At 44.7% G+C, this 19884-nt stretch overlaps 1 protein-coding gene across 1 annotated transcript in view; it reads right to left on the minus strand.

Annotated features, from left to right (window-relative positions):
• Window positions 1-19884, minus strand: part of PCNX2 (pecanex 2) — a 262726-nt gene that overhangs the window by 27017 nt on the left and 215825 nt on the right. The window contains exons 29-32 of the mRNA XM_061624508.1: window positions 18647-18791; window positions 7217-7447; window positions 3978-4252; window positions 2511-2689 (exon numbers count right to left, since the gene is read on the minus strand). Of these exons, the coding sequence (XP_061480492.1) occupies window positions 2511-2689; window positions 3978-4252; window positions 7217-7447; window positions 18647-18791 (830 nt within the window). The remainder of the gene's footprint in view (window positions 1-2510; window positions 2690-3977; window positions 4253-7216; window positions 7448-18646; window positions 18792-19884) is intronic.

Below are 19884 nucleotides of genomic sequence, written 5' to 3' on the forward strand. Positions count from 1 at the left end.
ATGAAAATTGAATTGAGTAAAATGAAGCAGGAGATTAAAGATATAAGGGTCCCTGTGAGAGAGGTGACCCTGGAAGGGGTCCCTGTGAGAGAGGAGACCCCGGAGATTGGAACAGGGGTCCCTGTGAGAGAGGTGACCCTGGAGACTGGAATAGGGGTCCCTGTGAGAGAGGAGATCCCGGAGATTGGAACCAACGTGGAACAGGAACAAGATTTGGAGTCTATGGACTTTAGAAATAAAATCTATTGTTTGGAACTCAATGTTATCTCTGAAGAAATGAATGAAGATTCTAGAGATAAAGTTATCAATGGCATGGATAATCTTCTGGACTGGAATGATGTGATGGAGCCCAATATAGAGAAAATCTATGGAATTAACTGCAGCCATGTGACAATGGAAAAACTTTTAAGAGATGACCCAGTGTATTTTGAAAAAAAGAACAGAGATATGATTTTACAGCAGTATTTCAGCAACCTATTCAGAATGGATGGCAAGAAAATATTTGGGATAGAGGTAATCCCCATCAGACTCTTACTATATGACTATGGCTTTGACAGCAAGATTATTATGGAATACTGATAATGGAAGATTGGATATTGAAATTACTGGACTTAACAAGACTACTGAAGATGGAAGATGGAAAATGGAACTAATAGAGATAATAGAACAATGGCTACTGAAATTATTGAACCTAACAGATTCTGATGTGATGGATTAATTGAAATGTTTATTTTGACTATGGTTATGACAATAAGATTATCATAATTAGTAATGAGATGGATTAATCGATATGCTTATCTGGAAAAAAAAAATTGATAGATATATTTCTTAAAGAATTGAAACCTCTCTTTGACTTTTTGTGGAAAGAATAAAGTAATGTTTATGAGATTTGATGATTAAGTAAGATAACTACTGGAGGAAAGTGATTTTATAATATGACTTAAGAGACAGGATTGTTATATATTATAGACTTATAACTGATTTGATCTTTGACAAATGGGAAGTCAATATTTTACTCTTTATTTTTTATTTTTGTTTTTTTTTTCTTTTTTTCTTTTTGTTTAACTATTTTTGATTTTGTTTTTTGTCTTTGAATGTTTTATGATTTTGTCTTGTATGTTTTATGAAAATCTGAATAAAAATTATTGAAAAAAAAAAAAGGAAACATACTGGCAGCCAGTGGAGCTGGTACAACAAAGGGGTTGTGTGTTTCCTGAGCCCAGCTCCAGTTAACATTCTGGCTGCAGCTCTTTGTACCAATTTAAGTTTCCGAGCAGTCTTCAAAGGCAGCCCTACGTAGAGCGCGTTACAGTAGTCTAATCGGGATGTAACTAAGGCGTGTGTCACCGTAGTCAAGTCAGACAGGTCAAGGAACGGGCGCAGTTGGCGAACTAATCTTAATTGAGCAAAGGCACTCCTGGCAACAGCAGAAACCTGGGCCTCCAGGCTCAAAGCTGAGTCCAGGAGTACCCCCAAACTGCGCACCTGCGATTTCAGGGGGAGTGTAACCCCATCCAGCACAAGTTGAATCCCTATCCCCTGATCCGCCTTACGACTGACAAGGAGCACTTCTGTCTTGTCAGGATTTAATTTCAGCTTGTTCATCCCCATCCAGTCCACCACTGATACCAGGCATCGGTTTAGAACCTGGACAGCTTCCTTGGCATCATTAGGTGGAAAAGAGGAGTAGAGTTGGGTGTCATCAGCATATTGGTGGCACCGAACCCCAAAACTCTGGATGACCTCTCCCAGCGGTTTCATGTAGATGTTAAATAACATGGGGGATAGAATTGAACCCTGAGGGACCCCATAGGTCAATGGCCAAGGGGTCGAACAGGCATGCCCCATAACCAAGATGTTAGAACTAATAGCATCCATATCCTTCTTTGCAAAGAAATCTTGAAGATGCCTTTTGATATTACATCGGCTGGACAGGATTCCGATCTGCAATACCCAAACTCCTGACTTTGATCTCAGGAAGCAGATAAGAGATAACAGATAGGACTCAGCTGCATCTTCTTGACATTAGCAATTTGCAGCTGTCTGGCACGAAAACTCTTGGGTTTCCCCAGCACAGAGTATCCCAGAGGTCTTTGCAACAAAGCCCCCCAGAATTCCCATTTTAGCTTGACCAAACTGAGCTATTCCTGACACAAACAGCAAAGACAACTCTCATAGAAACTTCTGCACCTATTTGTCTGAAGTTCAGCAGTCTTCATCCATGCAGAAATTACTTCTACCCTTAAAAATGCCATCCGGTTTAATCAAAACGTTATATCCACTTGTTGATTTCCCCATGTAAGTCAAGAGGAGATATAAAAGGCTTTGGATTTTCTGAACTGAGGTTCTAATTTGGACCCAAAGTGAAATGGATCATTCCCAAAGCAGTCCCAGTTGAACTGGTCCACTTTCTCAAGCACCAAACTGGGGTCCAAACTGAATCTTATCTTTGGTACACTCCAGTAATAAATATGGTAAAATAAATCAGTTAATAGTATTAGCATAAATACCTGAGAATTGAGAAACTTGTAAAGAAGGCTGTAGCTGGGGCGTGCTGTTCCTTGTGTGCTGGGAGCTGCTGCTCTGACTTGAATTATTAACTGGATTGCTGCTGGAAGATCCATTTCTACAAGCTCCTTCTTCAAGGTTTCCTCCATTGTTCTGGCTTGGATGGCAGTCTTTCCGCATTCTATTTAAAACCAAGTAAACAGAACAGGACCCCTAAACTGTGAGGCACACCCACAGGTGGGTATGAAAAAGGACTCAGAGCGGTGAAGAATGAAAAGGTCTCCAAGTGGCCATGAGGTACATTTTGTCACAGTGAGCTTCTCTTGATTAGTGGCTCCCTAAATATTACAATGCAAGGAATTCAGAAGGCAATGACAACCCATGACCAGGATAAGTGAAGTAGAACAATAGATATAAAACAGGGCATTTTCAGTGGAATGGAAACCAGCAGTGGAATGGCCTTCCCAGAAGAACCTCCACTTTGGTCCACCTTTTTATTTCCCCATGGATTTCAATCTCTACATTTTAAAGATCTTTTAGTGGATATTTCTGTAGTTTTAGAGAGCCAGTGTGGCATAGTGGTTAGAGTGTTGGACTACGACCTGGGAAACCAGGGTTCAAATCCCCGGTTAGCCATGAAGGTCGCTGGGTGACCTTGGGCCAGTCACTGTCTCTCAGCCTCAGAGGAAGACAATGATAAACTACCTCTGAATACTGCTTACCATGAAAACCCTATTCATAGGGTCGCCATAAGTTGGAACAGACTTGAAGGCAGTTCATTTTTTCCCCTGTAGTTTTAAGATACATGAACCTTTGGTACTGCTGCCAGCTTTTGTTTTATGGTTATTTTCAGTTGCTTTTGTACTGTATAAGGTTTTACAATTTCCTTTGTATGTAAATGCTTATTTGTGTACACAACTGTTTTTAACTTTTACTGTAAGCCACCCAGAGAACTTTAGTTATTGGGTGGCATATAAATACTATAAATAAACAAACAAAGTAAACACAGGGTCATTTGGATTGTATTGTGCTTCAAGAGAAAAGAAGAGCTCCAGGAAGGTAGCAAATGCTGCAACAAGGAGCTTCTCTATTTGGTTCCACCAGAGCAAGATGCTCAGCACAAAGCCCACACAGATGTTGCTGAAAATTACAACTCCCATCAATTCCAGCAAGCATGGACAATGGCAGGGATGATGGGAGCTGTAGTTCAGCAAGATCTGGAGGGCCAAATGTTCCCCACACCTGCTATATAGGTAAAAGGGAGGGGAGGAAGGCAGGAAGCTCAGAACTTTTTCCCCTGATCCAGTTTTAGCTGTGCATAAACTTTGGGCTGGAGTGATGGGACTTAAGGAAAATAGATTGCACATCTCAAAGCAATTTATGTATTTTGAGAGCCCCCCTCCTGCCACAAAAGTACACTTTCTTTAAAATATTGATTGAAGGTTGGTGGGGAAAAGCAATCTGCTTACCTAAGCCACTTGGTTTGGAACCATCTTTTGATGTTGTCCAGGCTAATTGGTCCACCCCAGACATTCTTCAGTTGCCTATGGGTCCCTATGTATGATGTGGTTAAAGGGGAAACATACATGGGGTACCCTAGAGGCTGGTCACATGAGGAGTTAATCAGGTTCCTCAAAACCTGTTTATTGTTCTGGATGCTGCCTCGCTCCGGGTTGCGATTGCGTAAAAAAATCAGTTCCTGTTGCTGTCCAGCCCAGAGCCCTCGGACACATTCCTTGTTAACCTAAAAGCAAACAAAAGAACAGGTCATGTGAAAACAGTGAGCTCTGCAGGGTTGCTTCCTGAAGACCGCATGATAATTCCAGAACAAGCAATTATGGACCTTCACTGTTTTTTTTGCTTTTGCATGTGTGTATCTGAAAAATTTGTGTATCATTGTTAGAAATGCAGGTACATATGAAAGATAATAGAGTTTGAAAGCTTAATTTCTAAAGGACAGAACAAAAGCTATGGAGTAAATTATATGCTGTAATTATGAGTGTAGGCACTTCCAGAAACATGTGTCAGAGCAGATGGGAGATTTGGGATGGGAAATATTATGGAAATACGTATATATATATGCAGAGATCCTCAGTGGTCTGAGCTGCGTGTGTGCCAGTGTGTGTATTTACCTAAGTAGCAGGCTTTTACCATGCATTTAGATCACTGAGACTTAAGACTTAATAAAATAAGAAATGCTACTTTATTTATAGAAATACATAGTAGATAGGAAAGGCATACCTAGTTCTAACTAACTAAGTTGGGGGTGCAATGCCCAGACTTTGGTATTGCCCTCATGGCTCAGGAGAGAGAGCAAAGACAAGATGTCTCCTCTCTCCTCGGACAGTGAAAGAAAAAGACAAAGGAAAGAGGGGCAGATCAGCTTCCCTGAGCATATCAGGTTACAACAGAAGGAAATTAGGTACAGAACAGTACGGGCAAAGGTAGGCAAGCCTAGCTAGCTGGAGGATCCTAACTCTGTCTTCCTTCTGGAATACATACAAAAGAACCCAAACAGGAGTTGCTCTTGCCCCACTTCTAACAGGAAATAGCACCCAAAGTATGGCAACATATTCCCCAACAAACCTTAAGCACAAATTTTAAAGAAAACGTTGATAATCCCCCCCCCCGGCATGGTATTTGACATCTTCAAGGATTAACACAATGTATACAAGAACAAATACTTTGGAGATGCCAAAGACCACATGTGAATATGCTTCTAAATTTTAGACCTGTTCAAAAATTAAGGGTGCAGTCTAACTGCTGTTTACACTGGGCTGAGGCAAGTCGGATCTAGGGGACCTGTGGCTGAGCCGGCTGGGAAGGAGCATTCTGGGGGTATGTCAGAGGGGGCCTTATGTGATATCCAGGTCCTGTTTGTCTCCTTCCTGTGGCTTTCCATCACAGTCAGAAAAGGGTGGCAGATGGAAACATGTATTTTGTTTCCTTCCATTGTGCCCTGCTTGAGCAGCCAGTGTCCTTCCTACCAAGAGGCCTCCGAGCGGCAGCTGGATGTGACACCCCTTCTGCCAGCTCCGTCTTCACTGGCTTCACTCCTGCTGGCCACCCACAAGTTGGATTGCCCTGTTGGTCCTTTTATACAGTTATTATAAATGTAATCAAATTTTTAACAGGATATGATTTGTCTGTAGACCCCCCTAATAACATTGTTTAGTTCTGTGAAAAAATTGGTAGAAGATAGAGAAATGCTAACCCATTTATTAACAGCAGCATGTATGCTCATCCGCCTTAACCAGAAAAAAGAGCTCTTTCAATATGGGAACATTAACTCATATACTGAGGGGCAAGGGAAGGAAGGCAATAAGTAACTTATGAGCAGAGCAATCCAACTCAGGGGAAGCCGGCAAAAGTTGTGCTGGTGCAAAGGAAGTCGACATAAAGTTCCACCACATCCAACAGCCGTTCAGGAGCCTCTGGGTTGGCTGAACGCCAGCTCAGCTGAGAACTGTGCACAGGGACCAGAAAGTAAATGCCTGTTCTCCCAAATACCACTGCCAGGGAGTAAGCCCTCTCCATTGACTTTTATTGCATTTATTTTCTCAGACTGACCTTTTTCCTGGTGTAAATTTACCTGAATTGGGACTTGCAGAAGCACTCCAAACATGAGTTGAATGTGGTCCAAGTCCCCTCAAATCAGCCCCTCCCCTGACAAGCCCCCAACACACCCTTTTTTCAAGACTTATACCGGCTTACAGTGGCTTCACTTATGCTGGTCTCAGCTGAGCTGGCTGAGCCCTGGCTTAGCTGGGCTGAGGGACTTACATCAGCATAGCCCGGCTGAGCTGGGACCCAGCCGGCTCATTTGGAGGTCCGCCACATCCAACTCCCCTCAGCCTAGCGTAAATGCGAGTTGGATTGCTCCTTACATCGTTTTGTGTCTAGGGTTACATATACATCCACCTGTATCTGGGTGGAGTCAGGAGTTTCCTACGTATTTTTGTTCTTTTTCAAAAAATACTCTTCATGAAAATTTATCAGCATAGAGGGAGGCAATGGTAAACCCCCTCTGAATACCGCTTACCATAAAAACCCTATTCATAGGGTAGCCATATGTCGGGATCGACTTGCAGTCCATTTTAATTTTTTTCATATATAATAAGCATAATATATAATATACATATTTTTGCCTAGTATACACATTTTGGCAAAGCAATTTCCCCTCATATAATGTATTTTTGTATATTATTTTTGTTAATGTATGCATTTTTATGCACACAGTACCCCAGTATATGCAGTTGGATGTGGCCTAAGTCCCCTTCCCTCAGTCCCTCCCCTGGCATGCTGCCGGAACACCCCCTTTTGGGGACTTACACCAACTTATGCTGGCTTCACTTACGCTGGTCTTGGCTGAGCCCTGGCTGAGCCGGGCGGAGGGACTTATGCTGGCGTAGCCCAGTTGAGCTGGCTCAGCTGGAGATCTGCTGCATCCAATTCCCCTCAGCCCAGCATAAATGCGAGTTGGATTGCACCCTATATGGTATAGTGTCTAGGTCCACACAAACACCCACCTGCATCTGGGTGGAGTCAGGAGTTTCCTATGTATTTTCTATTTTTGAAAGAGATTGTATAATTCTTGTCTACCTTCCAAACTGGTGAGTCCATGGCAGGGGGCAACTTTTTAGGCAATCAATATTTGTGCATGTGTGAACATAAGAGTCAAATAATGAAAATTAGGCAGCCATGGTACCTTGATCACTTTGAAGCTTAAGTAGCTTTTGTGGAGCATAATAATTTTGTATTCGTCTGTCCCTTCTTCCACCACGTGCCTCAAAGTGAGAAGCTCCTCTTTGTTTGAGAGAATGGCGTTACGCCAGGCAGGATCTCCTTCATGGCAAATTACAACTTTTTCTTCAAAAGACCGAATTGCCTCATAAAGGACTGCAGGGTCCTCATATTCATCTGGACAGGTAAACTGATCCTGGTATTAAATGAAAAGGCATGGCTATGATCAGAAAGTTCTGTAAAGAGATGAAGGTTGTCAGCAGTAGCGTATGCAATCTTGTTCCCCAGGAGGTGTGAAAAAACTGTTTACTTCAGCTCAGAAAAGACTTCATCTGAGATTAACACAGTTAGAGGAAAGGGAGTTCTGAACAGCTACTATCACCTTCATTATCCAGAAAAGCAGAAATCACACCCACTGAAGCCTCTCACGGATTTAAATAGATGTGAAAAACTTATTCTGAAGGCTATTGGAAGGAAATCTGATTAGTTTATGAGCTGCACATCTACTCTGAGTGAGAGGCATAAACGACAACAAACAAATAGACAGAAATCCAAGTCTACCTCAGTGTATAAAACTGAACAAATTCACATTTGTAAAGGCATTCATCCCAGCACAGAGATGGGCTGAACCACTGGATTTGGCTGCAGGCATATGGTTCAGTAGAAATACTTTTCATCTGCATTCTGCTGACCTTTATGAATGTCCTTCCAGATTCTGAAGGTTGGTTCTGCCGCCACACTTGCTGAATCCTGCAAGCTCTGGAACATCACTGATGTTGTAGATCAGGGGTCTGGAACTTTTTCATCCTGGTGGAACGGATCCTGAGGTCCCCCACTCCCAGCAGGATCACCCACCCACCTGCCAGTTATTTTCCATAGGAGGTGGGCCATCACTGCGGGAAATAGTTCCACCTATCGTGCGAAGGGAAGAATGTTTTTGAAGTCAAGACTAGGGGCGTCAGGCCCCTCCCACTCTCCAGTTCATTCTTGCCTTCGTACGAACAAGATTGAAATCCTATCATTGAGATCCTATAGCGTAGCATTTAGCTAAGTTGTTTTCGTATTTGTTTATTTGTTTTGACTGGGTGCGAACCCAGCGTCACTTGTGTGTCTCCCCAGTCCTTCTTTCCCTACTTTGTGTTTGTCATTTATCTCTGTTGCTTGTTTGAGGTTTTTTCCTCAGAGACCGCGGCTGCGGTTCTCCCTGATTTGGCTTTAACCTTTTATTTTTCGTTTATTCTCCTTCTTGTCTGACGACCCCCACAGAGACCGCGGCTGCGGTGTTCTGTGTTTTCTGGCCGTTTTGAGCTTCGGGAGATCGCAGCTCCTTCTCTCCCGTAGCGGTTTCTCCCTAAATCAACCCGCGCTCTGTGGAGCCCTTGGAGAGACCGCGGCTATGGTTCTCTCCCAGGCGGGAGCCTGCGGCTGCGGCTCCCTGCCTTTTTTCCAACCTATTTTTCCCTGCCGGGGTTCTGCCTCCCTGGAGCCTGGTGATCCGGCTCTCTCTCCGCAACTTTAATTTCGCCGCGGAGAGCCCTGCTCCCGGCGGCGGCAGCGGCTTGCCTTCTGCTGCCTCATCACTCACAGGCTCCTCTCGGCACTTTAATTTCACCGCGGAGAGCCCTTCTCCCGGCGGCGGCAGCCGCTTGCCTACTGCTGCCTTATCCCGCACAGACTTCTATCTGCTCTTCTTCTTGGGGGTTTTCTTGGAGCCGCTAGTGTGGCTATCGGCCCCGCGGCTCCCCCTGCTAGACTGTGCTAAGCATCCCTTCCCCCACTTCGTCCCCAGATGGCCGCCATTGCTCCTTCTCTCTCTGCCATTTTTGATCACTTTTTCCCACTCTTTTTCCGGGCGCCATTTTTTTGCTGAATTCAAATTTCCCGCCTTTTTTGTTTGCCTTATTAACCAATGGATACCTTCCCTGCAAGCTATCTGTCTGGGTGTTGTATGTGTGTTGTAGACAGACTTTCACAGGGCTGACTTACACACAAATTTACTGTGGCTGTATCATTAAGTCTGAAGCTTTAATTCCTGTGGCTGACTCACACAAATCTACTGTGATTGTATTATCAAGGCTGGAGCTTTAATCCTAGTGGCTGGATTGTATTTTCAAGGCTGGAACTTTAATCTTAGTGGCTGACTTGTACTAAATCTGATTTATATTCAGTATATCCTGCCCCCTCTGTGGCCGTGTACCACACCTGTAATCCAGCCTACAGCACTAATCTGACTGTACCAAGTCTAAAATACAGTCTATATTAAAACTAACGCTGATACCATTGTGCATCCTGCCCCCTCTGTGGCAGTGCATTTAGCCATCTGCCAGTGTATCCTACCCCCTCCGTGGTCGTACGCTGTGCCAGTTCAGGTCTTTACATCCTGCCCCCTCCGTGGCCGTGTACTGCACCCAAGTTAATATAAGATGGCAGAACAGCCAGGCATGTCGCAATCAGCCAATATGATGCCAGATCAGCCAGGCATATCACAAACAGCCAAGCCACAACATTCTAAGGTGACTAAGACCAGACATGTTAAAGCCCTGGCTAAGACAAAACATCTTTCCAGCCATAGCAAACCAAAGCGCCCACGTTATGGCTCTGTGCCAACCACAGCAACTCAGGCACACATAAGCGATATTCTTCATTCCCCTGCTGCTTCCTCTGACGAGGAAGAATTTGCTGGCTTTCCCACTCAGTGTTCACCTAACGAGCCTCCCTCCGTTTTACCACTCCAAACATCTGTTCCAATAGCTACTCAGGCACAAACATCTGCCACATCCGGGCTGCAGCTGTCTCCTGATTTCCTCTCCCAACTTCAAGCCATGCTGGCATTCTTCACCCAAATGCAGTCACTACCACAAGTTCCTGCCATACCTCAACTCAACATGGACCAACGTGTGTGTCATGAAGTTCTTCCTTCCTGTTCACCAAATCCCTTCGATGTAGCCAGAGGCAGATGTATTGACGAAGCCTCATATGAGGAGGAGCCAACCTTCACTGACCATCTTGAAGAAGGCGACTGGAGCGACTATTCAGATCATGAGGACGATACATCGTATCATTTGTTTAATGCCTCAGACTATCAGCCCCTGGCACGCAGGGTAATTAATACCCTTGGTCTCCAGACTGCGCCTTCAACTTCTTCCGCTCCATCTATCAAAGGGGCCAAGATTCTCAAATCCCCAGCACCTACTGAACGCTACATCCCGGTGCCGGACCCAATTGCCAAATTGGCCTCTGAAGAATGGGCCCACCCATTCTAATCTCGACGCTTCAAGAACCTGGCTGACAGGCTTTACGCCCTAGCTCCGGACTTTGCCACCAAGTTAGACGTCCCTGGCATAGACGAACCAATCGCTCGCCTCGTTTCACGATCTCTTTTGCCCAGGGAAGGGGAATCCCAACTAAAGGATTCTACTGAGCGACGATTAGACTTTGCCCTCCGCAAGAATCACGAGGCCACTGCCTTCTCCATGCGTGCCTCCGCTTCAGCCTCCATTTTCGCCAGAGCATCTATGTTGTGGCTGGATGATCTTCTAGAGGACACTAATCCTGATTCTGTCGCCCTCAGAAGGTCACTGTTAAAATTACGTAAGACAGCAGCCTTTGTGGCCGATGCCACCTTGGATGCCACTCAATTGGGGGCACGAGCCATGATGGCTCAAATAGTCGCTCGACGGACCCTCTGGCTTCGCCACTGGCAAGCTGATTCAGCGGCCAGAATGAATCTGTCCAGGGCTCCTTACTCTGGATCGCTACTCTTCGGCGAGGAAGCTCTAAAGGCAGTGCTGGTTGATCCAAAAGACGCCCACAAACCGGTTCTGGCCACTGTCAAAAACATCGACCACAGGCCTTTCAGGCGATTCCCTTCCTTCCGTACTAACCAGCCCTTTCGTGGAACGCGGCCAGGAGGACGAGGCCGCGACTTCAGATCCTATGACCCCACTTTATTCAGGGGCTCCTGGAACCGACGCTTCCAGGGCAGAGGTCAGTATCAAGGGCGCAGGGGCAACTCATCGTCCTCATATAGGGGAGGTCCTCGCCAACGCAAGCAGTATTAACACACTGCCCATAGGTGGCAGATTACTTCATTTTGGAGACCGATGGCTGCGCCTCACTACGGTCTCCTGGATCAGGGAGCTCTTCAGTCAGGGCTATGCCATAGAGTTTTGGGCAATCCCATCAGACAGATTCCATCCGTCCCCTTGCCCAAGGGCACGAGCCAGGCACAGAATCATGCAGACAGCTATACAACACCTCTTGGACATAGCGGCAATAGAGCCAGTCCCCACAACTGAGAGGTCGGAGGGGGTGTACTCCCTCCTATTTGCTGTGCCAAAACGAGATTTATCATGGAGGGCGGTTTTGGACCTCAAGTTTGTCAACCGTTTTGTAACATATCGCAGGTTCAAAATGGAATCTCTACACTCCATTACGGAAAGCCTGCATGAAGGAGACTTCCTGGCTTCTATCAATCTTAAGGAAGCGTATCTCCATGTGCCCATTTGCATAGCCCACAGAAAGTTTCTTCGGTTTGCTTTTGGCCACCAGCACTTTCAATATAGAGTGATGCCATTCGGCCTCTCCTCTGCTCCAAGAGTGTTTACCAAAGTGCTACTCATCCTAGTGGCTTATCTCCGGACCCAAGGGGTTCATCTCTACCCATATCTGGATGATCTGCTAATACGGGCCAAGTCTGAGGAGCTGGCTCATCATCATTTAACGATCACCCTCAATGTTTTGCAGGCCTACGGCTGGCTTGTCAACTTCGACAAAAGCCATCTCCAACCAACCCAACGCCTACTACATCTAGGGGCAATGTTGGACACCCTGCAGGCAATGGTTTTCTTGGCTCCAGATCGCATCACTGCCATCACAAGCATTGCAAGGTCTCTGATGCAACAAACATCCGCAGACGTCATGCTTCTCGCCAGAGCGCTCGGGATGTTCATCTCTACAATCCACATTGTGCCATGGGCTTGAGCCCACTCTCGGCACCTTCAATGGACTCTGTTACCATTTCAACAGGACATTGCCAGCTCCAACCATCGCAAAGTTCATTTGAGCCCCGCACTGCGCCTCTCCTTCCGCTGGTGGACCAAGGTTCAACACCTCTCCAAGGGCACGTCGTTCAGAGAACCCCGCAGAACCGTTGTAACCACAGATGCCAGCCTCATCGGTTGGGGAGCCCACTGCAACTCCCAGTACGTTCAGGGGGTTTGGTCCACCGCAGAGCAAACTCAAAGCATCAACTGGCTGGAGCTAAAGGCTGTCCACTTAGCTCTACGTCATTTTCAGTCTCTGTTCCCTTTGGACCATGTGCTCATTCGAACAGACAACACGTGTGTAAAATCACATTTGAACAGACAGGGGGGCACCAGGTCTCGTCCTCTGCAGGACTTAGCCTCCCTCATCTTTGTCTGGGCAGAACAACATCTACAATCCCTGAAAGCAGAACATCTCAGAGGGATTTGGAATGTGATAGCAGACTGGCTCAGCAGACAACAGGTCTTTCCGGGAGAATGGAAACTTCATCCAGCCATTTTCCATCGTCTCCAGTGTCGGTTCGGCGCCCTCTCAGTCGACCTGTTTGCGTCCAGTCACAATTGCCAGCTTCCCAGGTACTTTGCCCGATACCTGGACTCAACAGCAGAAGCAGTGGATGCTCTGACAACACCGTGGCCAGACGGTCTATTGTACGCCTTTCCTCCCATACCATTGCTAGCCAAAACCTTGAGGAAGGCGCGAACCGAGAGGGCACAGCTGGTTCTGATAGCACCATTTTGGCCACGCCGACCGTGGTTCTCAGATCTTCTGGCAATGTCAATGATGGATCCTTGGACACTTCCAGTCAGGCCAGACCTCCTATCCCAGGGTCCAGTACTGCACCAGGACCCTACTTGGCTCAATCTAACAGCGTGGCGTTTGAACGGGGACATTTGAGGTCAGCTGGACTGTCTGACGCTGTGATTGATATTATTTTGGCCTCGAGAAGACCATCTACCACTCGTATTTATCAACATACCTGGGTGGCTTTCTCCAAGTGGTGTCAGTCCCACCACCATGATCCATCCCAGGCCACTGTGCATCAGGTGCTGCAATTTCTCCATAGCGGCTTTATGATGGGACTTCGACCTAACACTCTACGTCGGCATGCGTCCACTCTGTCGTCCATTCTCTCAGTGTCCTCTCCTGGAGATCATATTTCCTCACATCCGTTCATCAAACGTTTTTTGAGGGGAGTCGCCCTACGCTCTCCGGCTGTTGTCCATCGGTTTCCCTCATGGAGTTTGCCGAAAGTTCTGCAGGCTTTGCAACGCCCTCCGTTTGAACCCATCAGGACTGTGCCCCTACGTATGCTGTCCTTCAAGGTCTTGTTTCTGATCGCAATCACATCTGCCAGACGCGTTTCGGAGTTGGGCACATTGTCTTCTGCTCGACACCTCTGTGTCTTCCATAAGGACTCTGTTGTGCTGAAGACTGATCCTTCCTTCTGTCCCAAGGTCGATTCAGTTTTTCATTGCAACCAGGACATTGTTTTGCCTTCCTTTTGCCCGAATCCTACCCATCCTCTCGAGAAGGCTTGGCATTCGTTAGATGTCCGGAGGGCTCTCAAGACCTACCTGTCCAGGACCCAAGAGATTCGACGAACGGAGTCTCTGTTTGTATCCTTTCATCCAAGGTCCATGGGACATAAAGTATCCAATTCTACCTTATCCTGTTGGTTAAGGGCATGCATTACTTTAGCATATGAGTCCCTGAAGCTGTCAGTTCCAGCTAGTATAACGGCTCATTCTACCAGGTCAGCTGCCACCTCGGCTGCTTTTGCCACTAATGCTCCTGTTGCCGATATTTGTAGGGCTGCTGTCTGGTCTACCCCACACTCGTTTATAAGGCATTATAAAATTGATCGTTATGCCTCTGCTGATGCATCTTTTGGCAGACGAGTGTTGCAACAGGTTCTTAATGAGGATTAACATGTGGGTGGTCCCTCCCTGTATGGGCTGCTTTGGTACATCCCACAGTGATGGCCCACCTCCTATAGAAAATGTACCATTGGTCTCACCTGAAAGGTGATTTTCATAGGAGTGGGCCATCACGACCCTCCCAGTTGGAGGATGACTAGAGATTTTATCAATGGGTTACATGTTATTGTTACGCTATTATATTTAAATGTAAGAGTGAAGTCAAGACTCTTAGTTCTGTTCTGTTATGTTGTTATCTTAGAGTTATATTGTTATGCATGTGACTATTATGTTATTTTCCTGGCGGGCCTGTTGGCCTTGTTCTTGTATTTTTAGATATCTCTTTTTAGACTCGCTACGAATGAACTGGAGAGTGGGAGGGGCCTGACGCCCCTAGTCTTGACTTCAAAAACATTCTTGCCTTCGCACGATAGGTGGAACTATTTCCCGCAGTGATGGCCCACTCCTATGAAAATCACCTTTCAGGTGAGACCAATGGTACACTTAATGTCACTTTGATGTCAGGTGATCCATTTTTCATTTGCAGTGAAATTTAAACTCTAGCCACAGTGCAAAGGAACATTTTTTTCTAGATATTCTGGATTCTAGTTATATCTGGAATATTCATCCAGAGATCCAGAGTGTGCAAGCATACTGCTCTAACAGTTAGGATGATTTCCTGATGTTCAGTCAAAATCCAGCCTCCTGTAACTTGAATTATTCTGTGTCCTACACTCTGGTATTTTTAAGAAGAGATCCTGGCCCTCCCTTGTGTGACAACCTTTCAAGTACTTGAAGAGTGCTATCATATTTCCCCTCAGTCTTCTCTTCTCCAGGCTAAACATGCCCAGTTCTTTCAGTCTCTCATCACAGAGTTTTGTTTCCAGTCCCCTGACCATCCTTGTTGCCCTCCTCTGAACCTGTTCCAGTTTGTCTGCATCCTTCTTGAAGTGCAGTGCCCAGAACTGGACGCAGTACTCAAGATGAGGCCTAACCACTGCTGAATAGAGGGGAACTAGTACTAGTAGCATTTTGGAAACTATACTTCTGCTAATGCAGCCTAAAATAGGATTTGCCTTTTATGCAGTCACATCACACTGTTGGCTCACATTTAGCTTGTGATCAACAACAATACCAAGATCCTTCTCTCTGTTATGTAAATTTGTATAAATGTTAGCAGAGATTGTCAATGGTCTGAGATGCGTGTGTGCGTTTACCTAAGTAGCAGGCTTTTACCCTGCATTGAGATCACTGAGACTTAAGACTTAGTAAAATAAGAAAAATTACTTTATTTACATAGTAGATAGGAAGGGCATACCTAGTTCTAACTAACTAACTAAGTTGGAGGCACAACGCCCAGGTTTGGGAGTTGCCCTCATGGCTCAGGAGGGAGAGAGCACAGACAAAGGTGTCTCCTCTCTCTCAGACAGTCAAAGAAGAGAAGAGGAAAGGGTGGAAGGAGGAGGGGCAGATAAACTTCCCTAAGCATATCAGTCTAATGATGGAAGGAAGTCAGTCTGAGTATCACAGATAAAGGTAATCAAGCCTAGCCATCTGGAGGACCCTAACTTTATCTCCCTTCTGGAACATGAACAAAAGAACAAAATAGGAGTTGCTGTTGCCCCACTTCCAACACACTCATGTAGTATTGCTGAGCCAAGTATCCCCCATCTTATAACTGTGCATTTGGTTTCTTTTCCTAGGTATAGAACTTTGCACTTATCCCTGTTAAATTTCATTCTGTTGTTTTCAGCCCAAAGCTCCAGCTTATAAAGATCACTTTGAAATTTTCTTCTATCTTCCAGGGCATTAGCTATCCTTCCTAATTTTGTATCATCTGCAAATTTGATAGCAATTTTGTAGTGTTCCTTTGTAGCCTGGCCTTCCCTCCACTACCTACATGTGTCCTTTTTTATTTTCAGGTCATCTAAGCTTTTTGTGAAGCCACTTTGACTTCTGCTGTTTTCCACCTTTTTTCCTTGTTGGAACTGTTTGCAATTGTGAATTTAGAATTTCATTTTTTAAAAACTCCCACCTATCTTGGACTCCTTTTCTCATTAGGATCAGTTAAAATGAGACCTTAACTTATCATGGTTCTGAGTTTATTAAAATCAGCTTCCTGAAGTCCAGGGTATGTGTATGGCTACTCTCAGCTTTTGCTTCCTTTAAAATAAAAAACTCAAGTATAATATGGTCACTTTCTCCCAGAGTTCCCGTAACTGCCACTTAATCCACTAACTGGTTAGAATCAAGTCAAGGATCCTCTAGTTCCTTCTTCCACTTTCTTTAGGGGAAACTTATCAGCAACACGTCAGGAATTTCTTGGAGGGGCCAGTTTAGCAGAAGTTGTCTCCCAACAGATACTGGGGTAATGGAAGTCCCCCATTACTACTACATCATGTCTCCTCCAAACATTGGCAATTTGCTTTTCAAAAGTTTCAGCCTCGTCTTTTCCTTGATTGGGTAGTCAGTAGTAGACTCCAACCCACTATTCCTTACCCAATTAATTTTAATCCAGATACTCTCGATGGAGCCACAGAGCTCATCCTCCTGTATTTCTGTGTAGGGATATATATTTTTAACATTTATTTGTTTATTTATTTATTATTTTATTTATGTCCTGCCCTTCCTCCCAGCAGGAGCCCAGGGTTCCGCCTCCCTTTCTATTCTTTCTGTTCTTTTTGAACAAGTTATATCCTTCAGCAGCTGTATTCCAGTTATGGGAATCATCCCACCAAGTTTCAGTTATACCTATCAAGTTGTATTGACCCTCCTGTATTAAGAGTTCAAATTCATCCTGTTTGTTTCCCATACATCTCCCTCACCCGTAGGATTCAGTTTAAAGTTCTCCTGATGAAGTTCTCCATGCTGTGGCCAAACACATTCTTTCCACTCCTTGTGAGGTGCAACTCATCACTGTCAGTAATCCATCTTCCAGGAAGTGTAGGCCGTGGTCCCAGAATCCAAATCTCTTGCGGTACCATCTTTGTAGCCAGTCATTCACCTGAAGTATTTTTCTTTCCTCTTCTAAGGATGTATGAGAAGACTATCTGGGCTCTCTTATCTGTCCTCCAGGGAGACAGCATAACTGGTGAGTCCATGGGTCTTCTTGGCATACTTGAGTTTCAGTTGCATGCAGAAGGAAGTCTCCTACCACTACTACTCTTCTCTTCTTCTTGTCTTAGGGTGTGGTTTCATTGCCTCTGCTTGACTGAGCATTAGCCTCTTGCTCACTGTTGCATGGGGTCTCATCTAATTCTTCCTCTGCAGGCTGTCCTCTGGTCTCATCCTCAAGTGCCTGAAAGCAGTTCCTAATTCCATCACTCAAGGGTGTCTTCTAGCTCTTCTGCTCCTAATTGTCACCCTTTCCCACATAGTTTCCTCCACTTCGTTTTTCCTCTCCTCAACACTCTCCTCTTCTGCTTCAACCTGCTTTGCTGTTTGCTCTCTTTGTTGTTTCAGTGTTCTAAGAACTGTTCGTCTTCTATTATACCCTTGAGTATGTTTTTCCAACCATGTAACCAACTTGCACTTGTTGCAAATGTACACCATGTTGTCCCCAGATAAGAAAATAAACATTGCACACACTTTGCCCATCAACACCACTGGAATGTCCTTTCCATCCATAATCCCTATTACCATTTGTTTCTCTCTTTCTGTTTGTATTGGAATGTCCTGTGCTTTGTCCTGTCCTTGTAAAGGTTAATAGGAGAATACTACTGGTATATAATGTGCGCTACAAGACAAATGTTTTGTTAGGGGCCTCTGCCTTGACCTCTGCTGCCAAACTCCTGTTAGCTCTCCAGGTTCACTCGCTTTCTGAGAGCTGCCTCACTTGTATATCCTCTGGACCAGCTGAGGCATCTTCCTCTGCTCTTCTCAGTTAGGAGTCAGGAAGCAGAATGAAACTCACAGCACACACAGCTGCTGATAGTTGCATTCAGCAGTTATCAGGTCATGTCCCTTCCATTCAAGCAGCTCTGGAGCTCTTCCGTCTTTCCACCTCCCAGCTGAGCACATGGTGAGAACACAGTGAAGGTTCAGGGCAAGTCACAGCAATATAAAAGACAGCAGTAATACAGTTCAAACAAATTAATCTGGCTTTAACGATGTGCTCCCATTATATTACTATACAAATAAACTTATGGTTGAGTAAGTGTTGAGTTTGAATGTAGGCAAAATGCTGATGATTTAAAAATATGCTTGCTACTAAGTGCAAGATTAATTATTTTAGTTGTATAAGAAAATTTTAAAGAAAACCACAACTGCACATTTGCGCTTTCATTTGGATTTCATTGGCCAATTTGTGAGAATTCTGCTCTTCCTTTTTACATCTACCATATTGTCAGATTATAAAAATTGTATTTAGAAATATAAACACTATTATTAGTAGTACTAGTAGAGGAAAATATATAATGAGCAAAACCTGCCTGATGAAGCTTCAATGACATTCTGATTGCAGGAGCAACAACCTTGTGTAACAAATCCATATCTGCAAACACCCATTCGTCTCTTGATGTGATTCGAAAATCTCCTTTGAACAAGGCATGGAGTCCATGGAGAAAGGATTCTAAACTGTAGAATAATGACATTAGTTACTTCCTGACTTAATTCCATTAGAGCAGTTCAGCATATTCTTAACTCAAGATGCATGTTCTGATCGGTACTGTATCCATAATGTAAACTGATGGTGGTTTATTATTATTATTATTAGTAGTATTCATATATTATTTTTTCTTTAGTTTATTTTTTATTTTTTGTACCTTCAGTATTTTTATTTCATTTCATTTTTCTGTTTTCTTTTTCCTTCCTTTCACTGATAATTTGCAAATGAAAAATTAAATTTAAAAGTTTCTCTTTTGTCTCCTTGGTCATGGCAGCTGCAAACACACACACAGTTACAAGGGATTTATGTTCTTTTGATTTCAGTGCAAGTGTGCTGACCTGTGCACTTGACTGTGGCTCTTAAAAATAATGTAGACAGAGTGGTTACATGAAACAATGTAGAATAGAATGGGGAGTACAAAATAGCTGCCTGGGGCAGGGTTTACCAATCGTTTTGGACCAGGAAGCACATTTCACATTTTGGGAGAGTGCTCAACTTAGTCATAAAATGGCTGCCATGCGGGTCATGACATAACAACAAACTAGTGAGAGTACAAACATTGCTTCTTGTCTCTCCCCTCCCCTCCCCCAACCTCATGTTTACCATGGGAAATCAGCCATGTCCTACTGGTTCTGATTGTGGAGATACAGCTGTTAAAGGCAAAACAACACTGCTATCTCCCAATGCCAACCTTAAACCAAAGCCTAGGCTGCCATCCTGTACGAAGTGAGCAGCGGGGCTCTGACCTCTAGTTTATAGAATCATAGAGTTGGAAGGGGCCTATAAGGCCATCAAGTGCAACCCCCTGCTCGATGCAGAAATCCAAATTAAAGCATTTATTTATTTATTTAATACATTTATATCCCACCCTTCCTCCCAGTAGGAGCCCAGGGTGGCATATAAAGCCCTGAACACCTTGAGACCTAGATATCTGAGAGAACGCCTCCACCAACACCAGCCTTCCCTGGCTTTGAGATCAGCAGAGGATACCCCGCTTCTGGTCCCTCCGGCAAAGGTTGCTTCTTGATGGTGGCACCCCAGTTATTGAATTTCCTTCCCCTA

The sequence above is a fragment of the Rhineura floridana genome, chromosome 4, assembly GCF_030035675.1.
Source record: "Rhineura floridana isolate rRhiFlo1 chromosome 4, rRhiFlo1.hap2, whole genome shotgun sequence".
Taxonomy (NCBI): Eukaryota; Metazoa; Chordata; class Lepidosauria; order Squamata; family Rhineuridae; genus Rhineura; species Rhineura floridana.